The sequence below is a fragment of the Aythya ferina genome, assembly GCF_964211825.1.
Source record: "Aythya ferina genome assembly, chromosome: 4".
In the NCBI taxonomy this organism is placed as follows: Eukaryota; Metazoa; Chordata; class Aves; order Anseriformes; family Anatidae; genus Aythya; species Aythya ferina.
Window position 1 is genome coordinate 30,949,538 of NC_140300.1, and position 23,536 is coordinate 30,973,073.

The 23,536-nt window shown below is 39.8% G+C and overlaps 2 protein-coding genes across 8 annotated transcripts in view; one reads left to right on the plus strand and one right to left on the minus strand.

Moving 5' to 3' along the window:
* Window positions 1–23,536, minus strand: part of ANTXR2 (ANTXR cell adhesion molecule 2) — a 111,180-nt gene that overhangs the window by 61,657 nt on the left and 25,987 nt on the right. The window contains exons 8-10 of the mRNA XM_084516554.1: window positions 20,912–20,972; window positions 19,747–19,842; window positions 15,594–15,663 (exon numbers count right to left, since the gene is read on the minus strand). Coding sequence (XP_084372680.1) covers window positions 15,594–15,663; window positions 19,747–19,842; window positions 20,912–20,972 — 227 coding nt within the window. The remainder of the gene's footprint in view (window positions 1–15,593; window positions 15,664–19,746; window positions 19,843–20,911; window positions 20,973–23,536) is intronic.
* Window positions 5,760–23,536, plus strand: part of LOC311435492 (uncharacterized protein) — a 44,741-nt gene continuing 26,964 nt past the window's right edge. For 3 of the 7 annotated variants that reach the window (XR_014692151.1, XR_014692152.1, XR_014692153.1), the window contains exons 1-2: window positions 5,760–6,308; window positions 18,122–18,231. The gene's annotated coding sequence lies outside the window, so the exon portion shown is untranslated. Of the gene's footprint in view, window positions 6,309–7,955; window positions 8,143–8,394; window positions 8,562–15,981; window positions 16,017–18,121; window positions 18,232–23,536 lie in introns of all 7 variants that reach the window. The other 4 variants (XR_014692147.1, XR_014692148.1, XR_014692149.1 and 1 more) reach the window with 4 other exon arrangements.

Genomic DNA, 23,536 nt, shown 5'->3' on the forward strand with positions numbered 1-23,536 from the left:
TTTTCTTCTGCTCTCTAACCAGTTCCCTTTGCTGCTTGGCAATATCATCCTTCCTTCTGACCAACTTGTGCTCTTAGCCAGGAATACTTTCTAATACCTTTTCACAATGTTTTTTACCCTTTGGTACTTTGTTTATCTGCTCACCATACTCCTACCAGTCCCAAACATAAGTGGTTGAAAAGGAAGATGCATGAGTGCAACAAAACACATTTAAAACTTTAGAAGAAAAGCAACGTTGAAGCATGTTTGCAGTATGGTGGCTGTACCTCTGACCGCTACTGATGTTTCATTTCTTTCTCATGCAAGGTTTGTATATGAAGGCCTACAAACACGCACAAGAAACAAACAAACAAAAAAACCCTGCTAGGTCCACTAGAAAGATAATATAGATCATTTCCTACAGCTTCTGATGAAAGGAGGCTCCCAGGCATCATTCAGACCTTTAGGTCTGAATTACTTATTACAAATTACTTATTTTGCAGCAGCGCTTCTTACACTCACAACCTCCACACTGCCCCTCTCCACTGACAGGTTCTTCAGCTTCTCCTCTAAGAAAGCAAAAATCTCGGTGCCCATTGCTGCACACCCTGACGGTGGCTGTGTTAACTAACTCAAGTATCACATTTCACACTAAGTTCCAGTGTGTAAAGGGAGAAAGCGTATCTTGGGAATTCCTGCACCTGCGACTAGGTATTGGGGTTTCTTGGATTCCCAAGGACAGTTCCAGCTTTCAAGAGTTAACATACAATCCTGTTAAAAAATGTCACTCATTTTTTTTCTAATGTATTAGTGCTTGAATCAAAAGTGATCCTTTTTTCTTTTCCCTCCCCTTTGCCACGCAGCACACTCCCACTGCAATATATGCTATTTTCTTCAATTTATGTTCAGTTCTCTACAAACCTGAGAGCTGTGCTCTGGTTCTGTTCATTGACCTAAATATTGACCTGGGATTTAGGAGAAAGCTTGTGAGTAGGGATGTCTGTCATCTATTCTCTTCAGCAACGTGCCTGAGTTTGCGGGAGGTGGGTTTGCTGACAGGGCAGGGTTGCAGTGGCACGACCCTCTTTTTTGTAGCCTCAGTACACAACCACAGTTACACACCAAGTAAATGACACATAAATGGTACCTGTTTGAGTGTCTGAATTGGAAACTGAGCCTCAAAAGTAGCACAAAAAATGGGGAGTTTACCCCTGTTTGTAGGAGGTGCTACTATCACCCTCTCCAGGACTGAACTCTTGCTGTCAGTGGGACCTGAAGATCTTATCCTCAGTCACAGTTATGCATCTTTACACCATTCCAGCAATACAAGAGGCCCCAGAAAAGGGCACTGATAGCATGCATGTCTAAATGAGAACTGGGCCCAAAGCTATAACTCCCACTGACTGCACTAAGAGCAGGTTTTGAGTCCCCGGTGCCGCATCGCTGCTGTCAGGCTTCGCATTCCCCCAACCTTTAGCTGTCAGCTGTTCTGACAGATATCCCAAGCAGCAGGCTCACTGAACACATCAGCTATCAACACAGATACAAAGCAGTAGGAACAACCAGTTTCTGTATCAACTTCCATTTTGATACACAGCTGCAGGGATAAGCCATTGGAGATTTTCAGAGGAGTTGATCATACTTGTTGAGTTCTAGAAGCTACAGAGTGAACTCATACAGATAATTATCTCATCTTCAAAAGGATGAACCTGTCAACATACAAAATCACTTCTGTCCTGAAATTGTCATGTCTGTAGGGTATAAGGAAAGCTTTTTATTCATTTCTTTAGCATCCACCTGTTTGGTGGGCTGTGTGTACTTCTGCTTCCTATTAATAATACCCCTTCAAATTTGGAGCTCAATAAAATGAGCACCCTGTTTCTTCTATCCACTCCTTTGTAAATGTCCAAGGGAAAGCCCTATCCACAAATACATCTATTTTAGTTAACTATTAACTGTCCATGTATGCAAGGCTTTTAGCTCAGCACTCTGCATAAACCATAACTATTCTGAAAATAAAATGACATTCAGAAGTGATTACGGTTTTGGGGTGCCTTCACTTCCAATTGTCAGTGTTGTTTGAGTACTGCATTCCTTCAGTGATGTCCCGTAAAGCTCAGGACAGTTCAGAGCAGAATTAGTTGCTGTCAGCAATTAACATTTCTAAATCTTTGGACCTCTATTGATCCTTTTTTTTTTTTTTTTTTTTTTTTCCAGAGGCAGGAGCAAGACAGTTTAAAATGTTAAGAGACTGAAGTGGTTTCTTATAATAGGCTTAAATCACAGGGGAAGGAGCAGCACAGATTTTGGTCAGTTAGTTGTAAGACCATACCTTTGGTCTGCCTGGTAAAAATGATCAGAAATACTTCAAAAATGTCTTTGCAGGTAGTAACACATGGCTTTGTAAGTGTGTGGCCAGATCTGCTACCATGTCTGTGAGTCACATGACTATAGCTGCAGTATACTAAGTACTTTCCAAATACTTGAGGAAAATTCATCCCTCCTCCCACTGATGTCCGTACAGAGTGAGACAATTGAAGAGCAGAAATGCTGTGCTGGCTTGAGACCTGTGTTCAAGTCTTCACTGTGCTCACCTCACTGTGAATCTTATCACACCTAGCAGCACGCACAAGGGCACATTTTTCCTGTAGTAAAGCTAACCTTTAGATACAACCGTATTTTTGCAAGGAAAGGCTAGAATGATACTTTTTTTTTTTTTTTTATCACCCCAGAACGCAAACAAACGCTGAACTCTGCTATGAAAGCTGCTGCAAAACAGAGCATCTCCTCAGGTCAACCCCGATTAAAACCCACAAAGAATCAAGAAGTGTAAATGTTGATGTTGCTGTGGCAACCTCAAAAGACATACTCCAGCACCCCGCTAAAACCTCACCTCTGCTGTGTTCGTGGTTTATGCTGTGGGTTTAGTTTTGTGTGCATGGGGAGGGGAAGCGGGCCCTGAGGATAACCATCAGCTCTTCTAACACCACGCACAAACACCACGGCCTGGCAGCCAGAAGCATGAGGAGTTGGCCAGCTTCTGCGTGTCTACCTTGAGAAACATGATGGCAGGAACACGCCATCAGGGAAAAGCAAGTGCAGGCCTTCACACTGTTCCTCCAACAGCCTGCAGTGCCCAAGGCCAGCTTTTAGCCCAGGTTCTCCTTCATATCTTGCGACTACTTCTGACACAGCACTTGAGTGAAGTGCAATCAAAGAGATGGCAAACTTGAGTTTATAAGCATGTGTAATTAGCACACCTATTCACAAACTCATTTGTTTTTTATGTAACACAGGTTTAACATGCAATTTGCCAGTGGTCCATGTTTTTAAACCTACTTCATTATAGTGAAAAAAAATGTGTTTTTATTTACAGTTCATAACCCTTCCTGAGTGTGGAAGGGATTTTCCTGTATTTTGTCACAGGCAAGTGTCACCTTGTGGATGAGAATCAATACTGGAAATACTCAATGTGACAGAGCTTTTAAAAATACTCTTATTTATGACCAAAGTTAACCAGAAGACTCTTGCAAGTTTAAACTGCATTAGCCACAGACCACTGACCATTCTAATAAATAATTTATCAAAAAAAATGTAACTTGAGAAGTCCCAACAATCCCAATTTGTTCTTTCCTCTATGTCCACTGCTGTTTTATTGTTACGGAAGAGGAACTTGGCCCATTGCCATATGTCACTACAGCTCTGGTCTAAAGACTTTCATACCCTGTGAAATACAACTGACATTTCAATCCACAGTAACCTATTTGCAAAGTATTCATTTGCTCCTTACTTTATGAGCATCCAATAAAAGACTGCCATTTTATGACCCATTAAAAAAGATGAAAAAATTAAATAAAATTGTGAAAGACATTTGCTAGAAGTAATAAATAATTTACCTCCAATTTTCACGCACTGAAAATTAAACTGGCAACTGCTCAAAAAGTTATTAAAATTATGGTGACTAAAGGTATTTTAGAATCAAGTGCCAGCATTAAAATAGCTAAAATGTTGTACATAGTCAGAAGGAAAATAATAGATCTATGTATTTGAAAGGGTATTAAGTAGTATTTAGCCATGCATTCCATTAAAACAACTACTTCCATGAATCGCGTGTAGTTTTATTACACAGTTGATGTTGGTATGCCAATAGTAAGAGTGCATGTGTGTGTATAAATGCATCTATACATATCTACATATATGTACATATACAGAAATCAGACACTGGAAAATCAGTACCAGTGGCAGCAGAGGGGTTTGGTGGAATGCTTCAACTATTGTTTTTTGTACACCCATCACTTTACCCCTACATAATTTCTCATCCCCTGCACAACATTTTGATAAGACAAAGGGGTGCTAAGGTGACCATACTTTATTTTGGTCATCCAAAGGATGGGGAAACTGGAACCCACTGTGACCGACCATAGCACATACAGGTTTTTAACCCTTCACCACTTTTCAAAGAGGACCAAACATGTCCTGATTTGGTGCAATGTTGTGTTTTTGTTTGAAGGGAAAGCTCCATTCCCAAACAATCCTGACCTCATCTCAGCAGGTGGACTGAGTACTTTTGTGCCAGGTGAAGTGGCCTCTATGATGCTGACATTATTTGCTGGGGATCCAACTAGTACTTAGGCATGCATTCCCACCAACCGAAGCGCAGAAGGTCCTTTCACCTGTCATTGACTGACAAACACTCCAGGACTACAGATCTGATGCTGAGTCTAGGGCCACATCCCTGCAGTGGGAGGAGGCAGCGCAAAGCCAAACAGGAAGGTATTTCAAGCCCACGCTTCTGGTTTTGGTCCTCTTCCTAGATCAAAAGCCCCAGCTGCATATGGACACAGTAAGTTCCCTTGGAGCAGGGTTACAAACTTTGCTTGCCAAATGTTTTGTGCATTTCCCCTGTGCCAAGGGTCATTATGCCTAGGAAGCATAGGAAACTGTTTAATCACTGAGAATTTTACCGGAGACAGTTAATAATCTGCAGTTATGACACATGCTCACAATTGTTTTTCTCCCACGAGCCACACAGGCATAAAAAAATGAATACTTTTTTTTTTTTTTTTTTTTTTTTTCCTGAGACCATCAAGACCTCTACTATATGCAAATCTTTATTGTATTGTTTTGTGTGTGTGTGTGTGTAGTTTTTGGTAAAAATTAGTACAAACTCATGTTTATTTCCTACTTCTTTCTTTGTGTAGCTTAGCACTGAAATTAAATCAAGCTACAACTGTCTTAGGATCCTCTCTTACCACCCCAGGACTACTTAGCTTTCTCAGCGCAGTGCTCAATATACTCTCTACTTGGGTTTGGCTTTCCATGGGATGGAAGTCCAGAGGTACATCAGTATTTCACTGCTGGGAAGTGCTTGTGAATCTGAAAGAGCTGGAAGCCAGCAATGCATTAGTTGTGATCTCATGGAATCATGGGAACCTGCAGTAACAGGGTATGAAATGTCATTATTATGTTAAATTAGTCTATTAATTCAGCTCAGGATACTATGTCCACTGCATAATATTAAGCACTTAGTTCTGCTCACGCACTCTTTCTTAATGCTCTGGGAACACTGTGTGCCCTATTGAGGAACGTGAAGGACTGCATTAGAAATTACTACTGATCTTAACATCAGATCCATATGTCTTAGGAGGCAGTTAGCCTATACAATTCATTGAGGATGTTTCCATCTGTGAATAGTTCCAATTACAATCTAATTGTGTCAAACTAAATGTATTTCTAAAATATTTTCAGAAGTTAATATTTATACCAGACATCAGGCCTAATGTAGCTGTACTTCTGTTTTTCTCCTACCTGACTACCTAAGTGCATTTCTCTAGTATTTTTGTTTGTTTTTGTTGGTGTGTGTGTGTTTTGGGGGGTGATTGTACCATGTGAGTAATCAGTGATACAGTGGAAGTTGAGCTGCTTACATGACAGATAATGTTAGTATCAAATCACTGGGCTTAATTAGCCATGAGTAGATCTGTGCTGAAGAAGAATTCTGATCACCTGAGCACAGATGCTCTGAAATGAACACAGGTGACAAAAACCTGATTAATTTAGAGATGGCACCCTACCAATTAGGGAGCACAATGAAGTCACATGAGGGATGCAGGAAAGTTAAAAAGAAGCAAGCATGCCTCACTTTCCTGTTAGTGTTGACTGTTGTTATCTCTGTAGCCTTTGAGAACTACTCAGCTACTGTGCTTAAGGAAGACAACAAGGGTTCTGGAAGCTAGCAAGCCAAATAAAGCCTTGTGATTATTCTGCTGGTTGGTGCCTCTTTTTGGAACTGCAGACTGCTGGTTCTCCTTCATCAAGCTCTTCCTAAGGTACAACTGTGCAACCAGTTACTGAGAGAGAACAGCTCACAGGTTTAGTGTGCCTGTGCTTTTGTATACAGAGGTATTATCTTGAATGTGAAGTATCATCGTCTTTTGGATACCTAATAATTAAGAAATCTTATTTAATTTTAATTTTAATCGCTCCCATTTCTCCAGATGAAGTGTTATTAAAAATAATATATCCTTGTAATAGAGCTTCCAGGCTGGGGCCAAGACTTCCAGGATAGGTCCTTAAACCCATGCTTGAGCCTGCCTCACCTGCAAGCAGCTAAGTACTCATCAGGCAGCACTTACACTAATGACTCATTTTTTGTGTCCAAACTAATCCCCTACTATGTTACAAAGATTATGGTGATTCTATTTAATTCACAGTATCAAATAAAGAAGGTAAATATGTAACTTAATTTGAGAGAAAACAGATGACTGTCAACAAACACCCTGGAATATTTATCCACCTCTTAAGTGACTCTTAAAAAATACTGTAAGTCAAATGCGAATTTGCATCTAATCTATGTTCTTTAACACATGTTTTCTGTACCTATGTGTTTCCAAAATTTTACATTTTTCAGACAAGGGGTAGTACAAGTCATGACTACGCCTTTAAATAGCAATTTGCAGCTATAGCTGCAGAAAAGGACAGTAATTACTACTTTCATCTGGTTCTCAGCTAAGTTTCACACAACTTCTATCAATACTTCTTAAGGCAAACAAATTAACATTCTGCTCAAATTAACGCACTTAGCAAAACGATGAGCTTTCCTGAAGGAAAAAGGTAATTTTGTAGGGTTATCTATGTGCTCTGGAAATGCACTGAAATTGACCAAGTGAAGTTCTGTGTGCACCTGATATGGGGGGAACACCTGGTCTGACGTGAAGAGCATCCTTTAAATGTATATGCTTAGATGTCTTTTGTAATAAGCTAAGAAATTCTGGATATATTACCTACTTGATATTTTCTTTCCATCTGGTAAAAGGAATGCTGAAAGACAAAGGCTAATTTTAACTTATAATTGTTATCTGGTTACTAAATAAGACAGTGCTGAAAGGTTGCCATGTAGGATGAGCACAGCAGTGGTTCCTGGTTCTCAAATATGTGCACTGTGGGCAGTGTGGCTGATGGATGCAAATTGTGTGTCTGGGAGGTATTACAGTGGCTGTGGTGCTTTGTTAGGCCAAGAGTAAACTAATAAGATTTAAAAACGGGTGCTGGGTTACATCTAAATATTAGCTCACTGCCTGCTTGTTTTTTAATGATTGTGGTGTTAGAGGGAAGTACAATTGTGTAATCTTAACAATAAGTTAATGATACTTTTGTGTGGGAATGTAAATCTGCATATTGTTCACGCCCAGCCCCCACTCGCACACGTTTCCAAAGGCATTCATATGCCTCCTTTGAGAGAACTAATGATACTGTATCAGCTCTCGTTCAATTTAGATATTTATTTCATATTTGCTTGAAGAATCAGGCCAATGTTTTTGAAAGCACATTTAACTATACCATATGCCTACTTAAATCATCCCTATCAAACAAGTTGTAGGATGATGCTCTGGTTCATTCTGTTCTGTTTTCCCTTCCTTCACAATGTGTTTATGTATATTTATCCAATTTGTTCTGTTCTTCTTGCCAAATTGCAGGTTTGAGATCTCAGCTATGCAGGGGCAGCTGTGCTATTGTTGATGCCTTACAAAACAAAGGTCACAAACTGAGCCTGTATCACTACAACTAATGACAGCTGCATGCTAACCATGATGGCATAGCCACACAGAATGGGCAGGGTTCATGGACCCTCAGAACTAGGAATAAATCTTACCTTGCCCTTTGGTGAGCAAGAACTCAAGTTTCACTTTTAGGAACAAATTTTTGTGCAAATTAGTCTTTTGCTAAATATACTGCAGTTTAATTTATTAATTCCTCCCCTGTGTGTTGGGGGGGGGGAGGAGGGAATGACTTGAAAGCCCTACCACCACAAGGAAAAACCTTTTTTTTTTTTTTTTTTTTAAAAAAAAAAAAAAGCTGAGTTAAGAGGAATGATCCCTCTGCATGTAACTAATAATAGCTTTTCTCACTTTGGAGATTGATAAGAACTACCAGCTGTTCCAGCCTAGGATGCTACTGATGGCATAAAGGAGTCAGCTACACAAGATGATGTTTCCCTCAAAAGAAGGTTGTTTCCAAACCTAGCCCAGCAACTCCAAGTAATGAAACACCAGGGCGGGACTGTTTCGAATGCCCTTTGTTTGGTAAGAGATCAATCTGTAAGGCTTGTGAATTCAATGCTATTTGCCCCTTGGGTGGCCTGACACATTATTTCTTCTGCTGCCTTTCAGAACAGAAGCCAAGAGTCCAAAGTTATTTAAAGGGATGTTTCTTAGAGCTACACGTAGCTTTTTGAAATACTAAAGAAGAGGGAGCGTAATAGATGGAGCGGACTAATGAGATGAGGCACATGTCCATAGATCCAGCTCTGAGACTATACAGCTGGCTTTGAGGCTGTCTGTCTAAAGCTACTTCACCAGTGTGCTGTTAATTATTTAAAAGGGAGCACTGGGGAAACTACCATCACATCTGTCACCCATGCACAGGCAGAACCTTCACTCATTGCAGGACCAGATGTGTTTATTCGAAACAAATACTAACTAGCTACTTAATGGGTTAGAATTATTAGCCAGAAGTTAATTAGGCAAACGTACTAAACATCAGTCATCTTACGCAGCATCACTTGAACACTGCTGTACTACTTCAGAGCCCTCATAGACCACAGAAAAAAGGGGGAAAGTAGACATCCTATAGTGGAGCTGCAGTAAAAATACAAATCTATGGTATTTGATCACTGTGCATCAAATGCAATGCTTTAGCTAATTGATTTAACTAGGTGGAAAATGCTGCCTCTTAATACTGCAAATGTACTAGCATGTGGAAGGAAGCAAGTGGATGTTGTTTAGCACCTACAGGTGTCAGAGCAGAAAAGGAAATTAAATGTAAAAAAATTTTTCTAAGTACAGTCAAGTCAAACTTGCAAAAGGATGGCTTCACTGCTTTCACATGCATTATACATATCCCTGAAGATGCAGGCACTTGCATGGCATTCTGCCTGTGTAATGAGCTTCAAAACATGTCTGGCCTGTGTAAATGCTCATTTCCCAAGGGATAAACATTTAAAGCAGTTTTTAAGATGATGGCTCTCAGGTTCATGCCCCAAGAAGCAGTGGATGGAGTGAGGATGTAACATGTTCTGAGGGGGAGAAATAGTTGGGATCCTTTGTTAGCAGCCTGCCATGGCAGCCATTTCAGAGAACACCTTTCAGCTGCTCTCAAATGAGAGCAGCTGTCTAAAAACCAAATGAAGTAATTTACAGGATGGAGCACCACAATCCATTCGTCTCCAGTGTCTGTTTGCTTTTGTGGTTCCATGCTCTTCCTCCTAAATCTGGTGCTGGGATTAATTAAAATAATACTTTTTAACTGGAAAACAAGGCTCAAAATAGCAATTTCCTACATGTACTTTAATGGAAACATCTTTAACTCAAAGCACCTGAAATAATGTGAAGGAAGTGCTTGTCTTAGAATTGAGAGGTTGTTTCCCATGGAGGCAGAGAAGGAAGGCAAGAGCATCAGTGACAGCCTGGGCATGAGCTCCTGGGCTTCCAGCTAGTTTCAGTTCTCTCCTACATAGCTACAGTAAATAACAATCAAGGCCCCTAAAGCACTGAGCAGCAACTTCCTGTAAACTGCAGTTAATTTTTAAACAGCCCCCCTGTGGTATTTGTTTCACTTTGAACTCTTTTTATGTGAATTTGTCACAAACTCCTAGGAAGAAATGTCCTGGATTTGGAAGTGTACTCCTCTGAGCAGGGCTACAAACTCTTCCAGAATACAACTTTCGCTTCCCTTAAGGCCCTATTGAGAGAGGTTCTCAAAACCATGTCCAACTTCAAGCTTGTGGTTAATTCCCATTGTCCTCAGCCCTGCATGTGATTGACAGCAACAAGTGGAGCAGCTCATTCTGCCTTAAATCTGTAGCTCAGAGATGAAAATTATACCACTGAAATTTGGGACAGCAAGAAAAATTTTGCCTGCATTCAGACTGTCACAGGCTACCAAAAGGGATAAAAATGGAGCTTGTTTAAGCAGTAGCTCAAATGAAAATAGGCTGAGGGCAGGTAATGTGAACTGTCAAGTACAAACAGGCAGACAGCATTACTGGACATCATGGCAAGTCCTGCAGTGGAAAGGAATTGACTTCTCTAAAAGTGAAACAGGAAAACAAGTCATTTGTCTTGTCTAGAGAGAAGTTGAAACTTGCAAAGAGGAAGACATAGATGTAGTAGGTACCTAAGCTAGGTCATGAAACCTGTTAGTGAAAAGGCTGACAGCACTATGTAATGAGATTTTGTTCCCTCATTCTTTTTTTATTTTTAAAGGCTAAGGAAAGCATCTGAATTGCAAAGACAGGCTCAAAAGTGAAGGAGTGATAAACCAAAAAAGATGAAAATCTGAAGACCTGAGAAATACCAGTGTAGAAACCACAATGTGCTGCTCCTGCTGAGCTGCCATCCCACTGACAAGGGAGTGCAGAACGAGCCAAGCAGCTGTTCTTCAACAGGAGGAACAAAGACTGGAATGATACAGGCTCCTCCTGTGAGAAGTCTGGTTAACAGCCAACTGAAAGCATGTTTCAAGGTGGTATTTGCAGCTCAGAAACATAAATCCATGTCCTCAGTCCTAGAGATCCCTTCCCACTGTGTTTTTGTTCTAGGACAAAATTTCTTAGGTTTTCTTACAGTTGTGAGAGTCTGAGCTATATGATACTCCAATTAACTTCAGACTCTCGTAAGACTTGCTCAATTAAGTTCTATTTTCCCTCTGTGACTCCTTACTGCAAGTCTGGATAGGAAGTACATTTAAAGTTACTGCAAAACTTGTGAACTTGTGTGTTTTTCCAGGAGCTTTTACTACTAGCAATATGTAAGAAACAAACTGATGATCTTTAACAGATTCTCTCATGCACGCTTGTATGCTTTGCTTGAAGTGAACTGCACGTTGGAGACTGAAATTCAGTCAGATAACTTGAATCTAGAGGAAGCAAAGAACTGTGGGACACAAGCATGGTATTTTCTTATTCCTACCACAAAAAATAACTGAAGTTCAGTCCTTGCTTCTTAAGCACCATCAGCTGCTCATGTTGGACAGGATGTAGGAAAGGATATACGCAAACTGAAGCCAACATGATTTGAACAGAGGGCAAGTAAGGTTGTTCAAGACATGAATGCAGGCTGTCATTCTCTGCATGTGATCTCATCACAAACTCAAGGCGGCTCTCAGCATGCACTCACTTGCACTCAGGTTTGTTTGGGTTAGTTCTCTTTATTTGTTACTCCTTAAGTTTACAAGCCCAAAAGCAAATATACTGCCCACTTCAGATTATATGGTCAAGTGCTACTTCACTGGAAAGGTGTTAACAAATCACTCAATTCAGAGATGGAGGGAGGTGGTGAGATAGTTAAATGAAAGCAATGATCCTGCTTGACCCCATGTCCTCTCTTCTGCTGGTGTCTTGAAACAGGTAAACCTTCTGTACCTGAGTTCAAACAGATTTAGTATGTTTCAAGGTACAAGAAGCTTATGTATCTTGTCAGAGTCAGAAGTAAATGCTCACTTTGCTTTTGTCAGCTAATCTTAAAGCAGATATTTTGTTTGAATTCAAGTGCAAGGATGCATGAAGCTGGTCAGCAACAATGCATGTGCATTCTGAAAAACTCTTCTGAACTTCTCCAAACTATTCTAGGAACAATTATTATTTCTCAGCCTGTTGGTTCATTTTGAAGATGTTTCTTCCTAGCAGAAACCAAGCCTCCATTTTGCATTGTTTATTTGACTATCTGCATGAAAATATTAAACTGGATTTTAGCAGTAAGAGCCAGCTAATCCAAAAGCTCAATGTAATATGCCAACAAGAAACTAGTTTAAAGAAAAAAATGAGGTAGTTAACAGGTAGATATGTAAATATATAGTACAAAATATTTCACTGAAATGTGTTGTAGTTTAAATACTTGCATTGTTGCACTAAGAAACATTTGTAAATGTTCAGGAATTAGAATTATCTTGTCCATTATCTTGTCTTGGTTGAGAGGAATAAAAGCTATTGGTTACTGGAGTGAAGTCTACAAATATATTTTCAGAGTGTGATCGCCAAGAACTTAGAGCAAAAGGACTAGAACAAAAGCCGTCGTAGTGTAAGAATGTATTCTTCTCAAGCTTTTTGTGTACTGCTACTGCAAAGTAACAGTTACTGTAGAGTAAGGACTTTCTGAAGTACAATGACTACAGAAACCTCTAAAGTAATTTTCATAGAAGAAATGCTCTGATCTAGTTTGATTCCCTTGAAGCTGTGGCAGGACAATGAAGTCCAGCCTTTTCTATAAAGAGGAACTCATTTTCTCAATTGTTCTGCAAGACCCTCAAAATAATAGTGCTCTTCAGTTGTCAGTGCAGGAAAATGGATCCTTTTTGCACACTGGTTTGATTCTAATATTACAGTTGCCCTCACAATAAGATATTTCTCACTACATGAAGCAAAGCAATTAACCTTCCTTGGGTTTTCATCATCCCATGGCGTACAAGAGATTTCTTCATTCTGTACAGTTTTAACATTTCAATTTTGTATAATGTGTAACTTGCTCATGTAGAACTCACAAGTAATTATTGTCTGCCAACTAGTCAAGGGTCTTGCAGAAGAGATGATTTTGTCAGAGAACAATGTAATTTTGCACCTTGGAAGTGGTACGTCAAGAAGGTATTTTAAGTAGCACAAGCAGCACAGTCATGTTGTAACATAATGTAAAGTTACCACATCAATCTCCTGCATGGTTCTATGAAAACAGTTTGAAAAGAAAGCTTAGTTATTAATCTACAGATGGTATTTTGGAGGCTCCTAACTAAACACAGCCAGCAGCTGGAAACCAAGTATAAATACACAATGGCACCAGTCCAGGGACCTTACCTAGTCTACATAGGCTTTTATTGTTCTGCATTTGAAAACTGCGAATCAATCACTCTCAAAGTGTCTCAAATGACAAAAATATAACTAAACCCATTATGTGAGTCTTTCCTGTTTACACAGAAACAAAGCTGCAAGTTTAAGAATCACAAAGCTAACTTTGCTTGTGTTGTACTTAACTCCGCTAAAAAGAGCACTAGAAAATGAGCAGACCGGTTGTTGCTACATTAGCAACTAATATTAGCTCCACTACATGAGGAATTACTGGGAGTTATCCAGCAATAGTCTGAGCTGTGCCAATGGAAAGTCAAGAGTTCAAGTATGTACATATCTTTCATAGCTGTCACTCTTCTGCACAGCAAATTGTTTATCTCCGGGCCAAAGCTGTAACTACTTCAAAATAGGATTGTGGAACTGTTTTACATAGCAAGTTTTGAGAAATGGTTTTCTGTGAAGCTGCACAACTTCGTGTGTGGTGTTCATGTGTTCTTATAAACAGTGCTGAGAACAAACATGCTGTGAATAGGTGCTTCATCTAGACTGTAGTTACATTGTCAGTTAGTTGTCCATTTCAGTAACGTGTCACAGAACAAGGGAAAGGCAGCATGTAACTTCTATGGTGCTTTAATCTATACAGATAAATATGCCATGCATTTCACATTCATTTGGCAGGACAGGCTGTTTACAGGCTCTCAGACTGTGCTATGCTTTCATTTTACAAAAATGGTTTCACTTGAAGCTTCAGGTTTTGGGGTGTTCAGAACTTGGGGCCTAATCTGCTGTTGTAAGGTCATGTAACTCCCTTGGAATACTTAGCATGGAGAGGAGGAGTTCTTAATGTGACTGATTTATATTTTCCTCATGATAAAATTAGGTCTCACAGCTGCACATGGTGCTGATTTATTTTAGCTAAGACAGCAGTTTGCTACAGCTGTTTGTTGTACAACAGGCACACGACAGCTTGCAGCCCAGCTCTATCAAAACCAGTGTAACTGCACAGTGTAATGTAATAGCAAATTGTGCTGCAGGAGTTTGTTAGCACTAAGGTTCAGGTCAACATTTTGCGTGGTTGTGTTAAAGGCAACTTCAGTATCAGGAAAACTTAAGGGAATTTAAAACTCCTCCCCCTCCATGCCAATTTCCTGCATTGCTCTAAAACAGTGCACACTCCCCAGAGATGAGCTTTGGCTGCTGCATGGAGACTACAGTGCAGCTCCTCCACAGTGCTTCACCCTGCTTTCTTCCACTGGGGTTATTCACTGAAGCTTTTTCTTCTGCTGCTTCCCAACTTTTCTCCTCCCAGTTGCCATTTAATGCACAAAACAGATGTGCATTTGGGGTTTTGCTATCTGTCTTGCAGCAACTGAGGTTGTTGATTATTGCTTAATTCAGAAAATGAATTAATCTAAGCAATATGTCTAGTTCTTAAATGGCTAAGAACTCTCACAAAAATTGACAATGTAAAGCTGTAGCAAAACTTAAAAATATTAAAAACTCATCCCAAATAATTACTTGATAAGACCTACTTGCAAAACTGAGAAAGTAAACAGCCTTCTCCCTCCCACAGGGCCAAGATCTGACATGCAGTTTTTTCACTTGTGATTAGCTTAGAGAACTTTTTTTATTTCATGCTGCTATCTCATAAATCCCAACAATGAAGCTGAAGTGGTTCTAAAAGCCTTGGGCATGTCTGAATTTGAGAGGAGGGGGGAAGAATTAGTTCTCCAAGGGACAGAAGTAATCTGCAGCCATGGCCTGTGACACTTAGAATAAGGCTGGAACTGTGGTTTAGCCACGGTGCTGTTAGGAGATTGCTGCCGTTGTTAAATTAGTGCCTCGTTTTATCATTACATGTTGAGCAGTGGTACACATCTTGACACATAATTTTAATAATAGCTTGTAAGTGTCAGTGATAATGTAATCTGTTTAACAATGAGCCTAAAGATGATCCAGAAGAGAGCGTATTATGCCCTGATAAAGCAGCTAATCTGCATAAAACTTATGACAAGCCAGACCTTTTCAGTGTTGAATAAACTGGCTGAATATTCATTTTTAAGGCACTGTCCAAATTGCTTTGGTCACAGATGACTATTTAAAGCCCATTCTAAAGCTGGCAAATACACCAGGGAAATAACACAAGAATGAAAAAAATACACAAAAACAAACAGTCCTCCATAAAAAGACTGCCTCTAGCTAAAAGCCCACATGATTAACATCAGCAATAATGGGTCCAATGCTAGCAAAACATAGGATGACATTTATTTCAAGTACTTACTGGCCACTTCTGTATAGGATTGGTGCAGGGCACAGCAAAAACTCTGATTCCACCTTTTTGGGTTTTTCATCTGCAAAACAAATCACATGAGATGAATATACTGTGCTGTTTAATTGAGACGGTGATATGTAATGGTGCTATGAAGTCCACACTAGTACCCAGCATACTGCAAAATGGGATGGGTTGTCTGGAACTTGCAAGCTAGGCAAGCCCAAGTTAGGAAGAAAGCTGCTTTTTAAAAACTCATACCTTGTGAAGGGCATATTACAAACCCAGAGTTAACTTTAAATCTGAGCCCATGTCATATTACTTGCTTAATATATGTCAGATCATGTCCTTGCAGAGAAATGTTTGCTTAGAATCAAGGCTTTTTTTTTTTTTTTTTGAGGAGAACATCATTTAGGCTTTCCTTATATTTGAAAGGTGTGTATTGGTTTCTAAGTGAGCTCAGTACAGGATTTGAGTTAATGACTGTTCTATCAGTTGAGACTGGAGTGTTTTCTCAAGTGTTTCTCATGCTTTTTGGTGTCTCAGTGCTTGCAAAGGTCATAGACGTTTATTTGTAGAGCAGCGTGTCCAGCAGAACACTCCTTTTCTGTGAAAAGCAGAGGAGAGAAATAAAGTTCCACCCTGCAATTGGGTAGCAGAAGACAGCAGTAAGCTTGGAGGGCATCCAGGAAGTGACCAAGGGGTCAAACAAGAAAAACCTTGTACACAGAGGATACTGTATTTGCGGAAGGGAGCTCTTTTATCTCATGTCTTTGGTAAACTGGGGAAAAGTCTGTTCACGTCCACATGTTGTCCTCCCAACTTCCCCATAGAAGTGTTAATTTCTGTACTGGAGCTGCTCCTGCAAGCACAGACTAGTTCCTGATTTGGCAGGGAGGGGAGATGAATGATCTGTGAGATAAACTTGGAGATGACTCGGTCCTGCACTCAGGGAGAAGGCAGACATACAAGTAGTTCAGGGGCAGCTGAAGGAGGAGCTGTTAGCATAAATGAGCTTTTCTCATGTGCTATAATCTGCACTGACTGCTTGGCCTAGATTTGAGGCTAGTTGTGAGGTGGGGAAGAGGGATTAGCACATTGCCATATGTTTTTGTCTTAATGGTATGTTTCATAGATTATTTTTCTATTCCACAGCTACATTTGGCAGGTTTCCTTTCCAGCATTTGGTAATGGTTCTTTATAAATGCAGAAAGAGAAACATGCCAAATGTATCTTTCAAAACCTGAAGAACTGACAAAAAGGTTGGCTCTGAGGCTGGTCTCAAAGAGGAGCCCGGGCTATCAGTAAGGGGAACTGTCACAGTGTCCTCCGTTACAGGCTCACGGTGAGCACACCGGTTTTTCTGTACAGGAGAACACAACATTGGAACAATTTTCCCTTTTCTTGGGAGCACCTCCTTCCTCTCACTAGAGCTCAAAGCCCTTCCAACCCTTCTCATTTAGCCTCTCTCAAGAGGAAACTGCTTGCAGCCCAGCACAGAGCTGCAGAGACAGCTTGCATATCAGAGGAAGGATGGCATCAAACTTCCCTATTACCTCCCTGTACCGTTCAGTAAACATTTGCTGTTGTCCATTGCTGAAGACAAGAAGCTTGGTGGGTTGCAGCAGGCCCTTGGCAAAACCCCATGCAGCAGATTGTGTTTTTATGCTGCAACATATAATAATACATCACTGTGCCATTCCCTTCCCTTTGTGTGCTTTAGCACAGCCTTTACTGAAGCCAAGAAAAGGAAAAGCAGCCCAGAGATCTACTTGGAAATTCTCACATCAGATGCTAGCAAGTATTTGGGGGCTTCATCCTGTCCAAGTGTAGCTATTTCTACCATCTCAAAGCAGACACATGCTCTGTACAGCTTTAAATCACTACATGATCAGGGAATCAGAGACACCAAAGTCAGAAAATACTCTTAAAGGTCATTTAAAGAAGGCAATGCGGTTCATGCATTTTTCAGTGACATTTATCTAAGCATTTAAAAGGCTTTCTAGGTAACCTACTCCAGACCTGAGAAATGTTTACGGAGAGAATTGTCCTAATAACTAAGCTAGAGCTGCTGCAGAATTTTAAGCCTGTTGCCTCTTGATCTCTTCTCAGCGGGTTTGGAAAGCCAAGATTACTATTTACTATTACAAAAAATTGTCAACTTTGACCATGCATCCTTGCTGGTAAATGTAAGAAATGCACTTTTTCAGTCCTTCCTTATAGTGTGCGTGTCCTCTTGACTTCTGCCCATCATGCCAGCTTCTGCTGAATGTTCCACGGTGCATTCACAGCCCACTCTGAACGTGCAGCAGATCAAAATCCGGGTAGCCAGAGGCTGGTTTTGGCCCCACAGGCCCTGGTTTGAGTAGCACTACAACCTAGCAATCATTAAGTACTGTAAGCCTGTATGCTGGTAGCAATGCTACTAATTAATTCCAAAACTGTTGTTACAATAGCAGCAACCACTAGCAGGACAGGGGAGGCTTGCATTTGTGATACTTGTGAAAAATAACTACATCCTTCTCTCTTGCATCCTGTAGGTCCCTACCTTCAGCCATACCTTATGGGACTCCTGAAGATCTTGAACATACAAATACCACTATGAACTTAACTATATGGATGTGAGCCTCAAAACACTCATGTGAAGAAGGTATGCGCTATTATTTTCATTGCCCAGATGGATGGACTGGGGTTGTAAAGAGGGGAACTGCTTATAGTAAACAAGTCAGAAGCAAACCAGGAATAGAACTCGGCAACTTCTAATTTGCAAACCAGACACCTAAATGTAAATTTAAGTTGTCGCTATCTTAGTCATGTTACTGATATCTCCCCTATTGACCCTAACTAGTGTAAAATTAACTTTTTTCACCTAGAACTATGCCTGTTTACTCACTTCTCCAAGTAAGAAAGGTACACCAGGATAATAAATACAACTGTACTAATTCAGTCGTGTTTCAAATTCTAGTTCTATAAAGCCAATCCATAAAGCAAGTGTAAATAAACAAGCTACAGCTTAATACAGGGAACAAAGGTGACAATTTCAATTGAAACAAGGGGAATTGAAACAAAAGTATTTATGCTAGTTGCCTTTATCCAGAATCATGCTATTCTTTTTCAAACTGCTTTATAAAATCTTTAACAGGCGAGAGAAATTGGAAGGAAGTATACTGGAAACACAGGTTGAATAGGATAGGAATTCAAGAGAAGCTAATACAAAAATCAGACATTATGTAGGGGAAAAAAGTTTTTTCTACAGGTCCATTTTTTGTAACTTTTCCAGTCTGGCTTGCTTCTAAGACACACTGCTCAGAGCAAGAATTGGATGTAATTCTACTAGCTGTCCCGTTTCTGGATATCAAAAATGGCAGAGGCTTCTCTTAATGGTATTTTTTTCCACCATCATCTCCCTTTTGCTAGTTCAGGGAACAGAGCAGCAGACTAGGACTAATCCAGATCCTGGCCTGACGCTTCCTCTGCCCTGTTGTAAGTTAATGCACTGAGCAACAGAGAACCAATTCCTGAAAATTTTGCCTAAGATGATCTTTTCCACTGAGATTCTCAATAAGATAAGCAAATAGTTCATGTTATGTTTTTGGAGTTCCTCTAACTTCTGAAGCCCTCTGCTCAGAAGAATTTCCCAAAAGACAATATTTTGACAGAGGAGGAACAAAGGATTACAACATCTGACCAAGGGTGAATGCTAATTAAAACAAACAACACTTTCCCAGAGAAGTGATTCCTAATCATCACAAAGCTACAGGCAAACTGCCTGTAGAAGACACCACGTTCACTTTGAAGAGGAATTCCTTTCTGCATGTCAGGAAGTTTCTATCCAGATAGGGATCTGGCTGCACTGAGCATCATTGCTGGAGAAGAATGCTGCTAAAGAAAGCTAAACAAATGAACTATGTCAAAATGCATGGATGGAGTTATTTCATGTGGTCAAACACTGGTCACAGTTTACAGCTAATGGTCATCAGTAGCAAGTTCAAACCACAGTGTGAGATGTGAACCATCTTGCCTTCTCTTACTAATCCTCAGAGCTTGCCCATTTTTCTTTCATCCATACCTTTCTCTTAAGACTTGAATTAACTGAGGCAATGATGGGGAGAGGGAAATCCATTATGAAGAAATATGAAGGCAGATGATCCTAAACTCTACTTACGGATGGTAGTTCCGTTCACGTGGTAGGTGCAAATAATGCCATCGGTTCTTCCACCAAGGGTTAAGCCACTTCCTCTAAGAACAACTTGGAACTCCTCTAGAGAGGAAAAAATAAATAGTCAACTGTCTTCAGTATGCTGCAATAAGGACTAAATTTAGAAGGGGAGAATTTCAATACAGCTAGCAATAAATGAAGCTCAGCACAGCAATGGTTCAAACCTAGAATACATTCTTTGACTCCTAGTACCTCGCTTTTCTGTTAAGTCATTACAGGGAAAAATAAAAACAACTGTTCCTGAATCAGTATCAACTGAATTTGAATCTGACTAGCAATAGAACCTGTGTAAATGAATTTCCTGCATCTCGGTTGCATATGCTGAAAGCTTCCCATTGAGTATTTAGATAAATAAGGAGTCTGGGCATCTCCTAGGAAGACTCTCCGGATTCTGAGCAGGCCCACTTAAAACGTTCTCTTCTGTCTCTCCTTCTTGGAACTAGTTCTCCAGAAGTTGTGTAAGGGCCATACTATTTGTGTGTTTTGCAGAGGAGGAGGGAAGAGTTTGTTTATTAAGGCCAGTGTTTTCACTGAGATTGATGTTTTTAAAAGACATCAAAACACAGAGATGTTGCAACCACCTTATTTTGTTTGGTTTCAAAGTATGTGTGAAATGTGAAACTAGAAAGAAGACAAGCCCTTACAATTTAGTGTAAGTCTTCTACGTCAATGTTACCTCATGCTGTATCAAAACAGTCAAATGCTTTACTGATCATACTCTACAGATTCAGGGCACTAGAAATATTCTCATGTTTATTTGAACTTAAATTATCAGGATTCCCAGAACTTGTCTCGGTGACCATAGGTAAGAATTTGAGTGTCACAAAATGTATCATTGCTTTGAATACGAGGGTAAGTGCAGAGCATGACTAATGGCACAGCAGGAGATTAAGTCTCTCAAAGTTTATGTACAAACTAAATTATAAGAGCAGGCCTTGGAAGAGAGCTCCTGAAGAGAAAAATGATCCAGAAGAGAAGGATCTGATTTACTTTGAATTCCCTGAGGATTTTTTAGGTAGAGTTGCTTGTTTTCTAGATGACCTGTGGGATTTTCCTTGGAATAAAATACAGGTATGAGTACTGTAGTAATTTTACAATGATAAAAACTTACCTCCCACACAGACACTGGATGGTTCCAAATATAAAATCTCAGTGCATGATTGCTTCAGTATCTGTTGCAAATAAGGAAAACAGAAATGGGTTTCAGAATGCTATTTCAGTGAGGAATATTTTAAAACAAATGCCTGTACCTAGAAGATGTACATGCACAGCTACAGATTGGATTTGCACGTGCCTGACTTTGTAGGACATTATTGTGAACCATGTAAAACTTCTGCACATTGGCACAGTCAAATCTATGAAGAGTTCATAAGACTTGGATTAGTGTGTTAAACCTGGGATACTCTTCAAAACAATTTCTGGCCTTGAAATTTCTGTCCAGTTCCCTGACTTAATTTTCCATGGAACTCACTCTGGAGGTTTAAGCCAAAAGTTAGTCACAAGGAGCCTGATCCAAAATCCAGCCCAGGCAAAAGTCTTCCAGTAACCTGTGGGTCAAGCCAAGTGCACGTTATTCCAAGTGCTGGCATCTTGCCCTATGTAAAGCAGAGCAAGAACGCATGGCTTTCTTGAACTGTATTCTGTGGTGTGAGGATTTTTATTTTACTGCTGTATCATCCAGCCTGCTTTGCTTCTCCAATCAGTCATGGAATATTCTTCCAGAGGGCTGGGACAAAAATGATATTGCTACAGCTAACTTGAGAGATAAAGAGGATGGAATGTAAGGAAAAGGAAGAACTAGACAAATTAGAATGACTTGTACTAAAAAAGGTGGTTGTGGACACTTGGCTTAGTTTCAGCCAAGTCTGCCCCTCTGTAAGCAAATAATAGGAGATTTCTGTTGACTTGGGGAAGAAGTCACTTGAAACTTGTAGGATTTAAAAAAGAAAATGAATAGCTTTGTCTTTTTCTACCCTCGCATAATAATGTGATTTTACCCAATGGTTATGAATTCTTTAACTGTCCTGTTGTATTTAAATAGGTTGTTTGTAGTATGTTATTTTTAGCAGGCATTCTTGTGTAATATTATATGAAATCAAATAATGTGCATAGTATACTGTCCTGTTACCATCCCTTCTGTACTTCCATTTGCCAAAACTGCCTGTTCTGGAGCTGGCCTGTCAGTAAGTGTACCTGTCTTACACTCAGCTCCTTTTTGTCCCTTTAAATGCTACCTTTTTCACTCTCCCCTGGGCTGGTGATTTTTGTTGCTACATACTGAGACCCAGTAGAAACAATAACATGTTTGTCACTGCACATAATCAAAAAGCATGCAGGTTCCAAGGAAAAAAAAACTGCCTGTCTCATTTAACACTTTCCATATCACCTGTCTCCCCTCAAACTGTTGCACACAAATTATTTTTGTAGTGCTTTCAATGCCCACTTATAAACACAAAGCTGTATCTAAAAATTTTAAAAAGAGACCTTGCAGGCACATACATTTGGATGAGACACAGCAACAGAGATCTTTGGAAAGAATGTAGCTTGAAGTTCAGTGTAAGTCAAGCAGTTTATATTAGCTGAAGATCTCATTCTCTTGCTTCCAAAAAAGGACTTAGCTTTTTGATTGCTATTTCAGTGGAGGGAGAACTGTTCCTTAGTTTATTTTTGGAGAAAAATAATGAAGCATCTTGTGCAAAATAAAGAAGGAATAAAGTATTTTATTCCTTTATTGTAAAAACATGTTCTCTTATTTCTCTGAAGACTGAGTCCCATGAATAGTCCCATTTAAATCAATGAGACTATGGACTTGTTTCAGTATAAATGATTTAGCCCTTGATCTAGCTTGGCTATATGAAGGCCCATAGAATTCACTGGGATTCTTTCACATCGGAGTAGCCCCAGATCCCCAGGAAGAAACTTAAGAGTTCCTATATTGTCCCCCTTTACTCACTGGTGAATAAGGGCTGCATTATGAATTGCAGTGTAGGGAGGATCTGGAACAAGGACAGATGCTTGAGTCATCTGTCTTTCTGTGGAAAGTAGTATTGTAGCCCCACCATATTTGATAGCAATTTTCTAATACCATTTCCAGATGCAACACAAAGCAGGGAAATAACCTATTTGGACATGCTTAACTCCCTTTGTATTTAGAATAAACAGTGTGTGTGGGGGGGAACTGCAACTGATATATAGTATGGCTTTGAGTTAATTATCAAATTTCATGAACAAAAGGGAAACATAATAGTTCAGGATATACTCTTCCCACATGGTACCATGCAATTAATATTTCTACATGTAGATGTGCCATTTGTGACAAAACAGGAAATCAGTTGTTCAGTACCGTTCTTAGAAATAAACAGACACTGCTTTTCATCATTTAAACTGTTGTCATTCTCCACATAGCTTGAGACAGCTGTGCTCCCCCAAACACCCTCAATTTCTTGGCAAGGGTATTGACCTAATGCTGTCATTTGCATGCGAACCAAGCTTACACTAGCAAAGCTCTGAAGATACTGAAGTTTGTTTTTCTGAGGTACTCCAAATAGTTCACTACCCTTTGATGCAGTACTTCTCCTGATAGTCCATGCTTATTAAAAATATATATTGCTATAGAAATCTGCTTTATCATCTCTGAGAATCTCTCCCAACAAGCAAGCAACCTGAAGAAGCAAATATCAAACGTACGGAGTTGAATCAGGTGGCACCAACCTACAAGTATACAAATAGCTCTTCA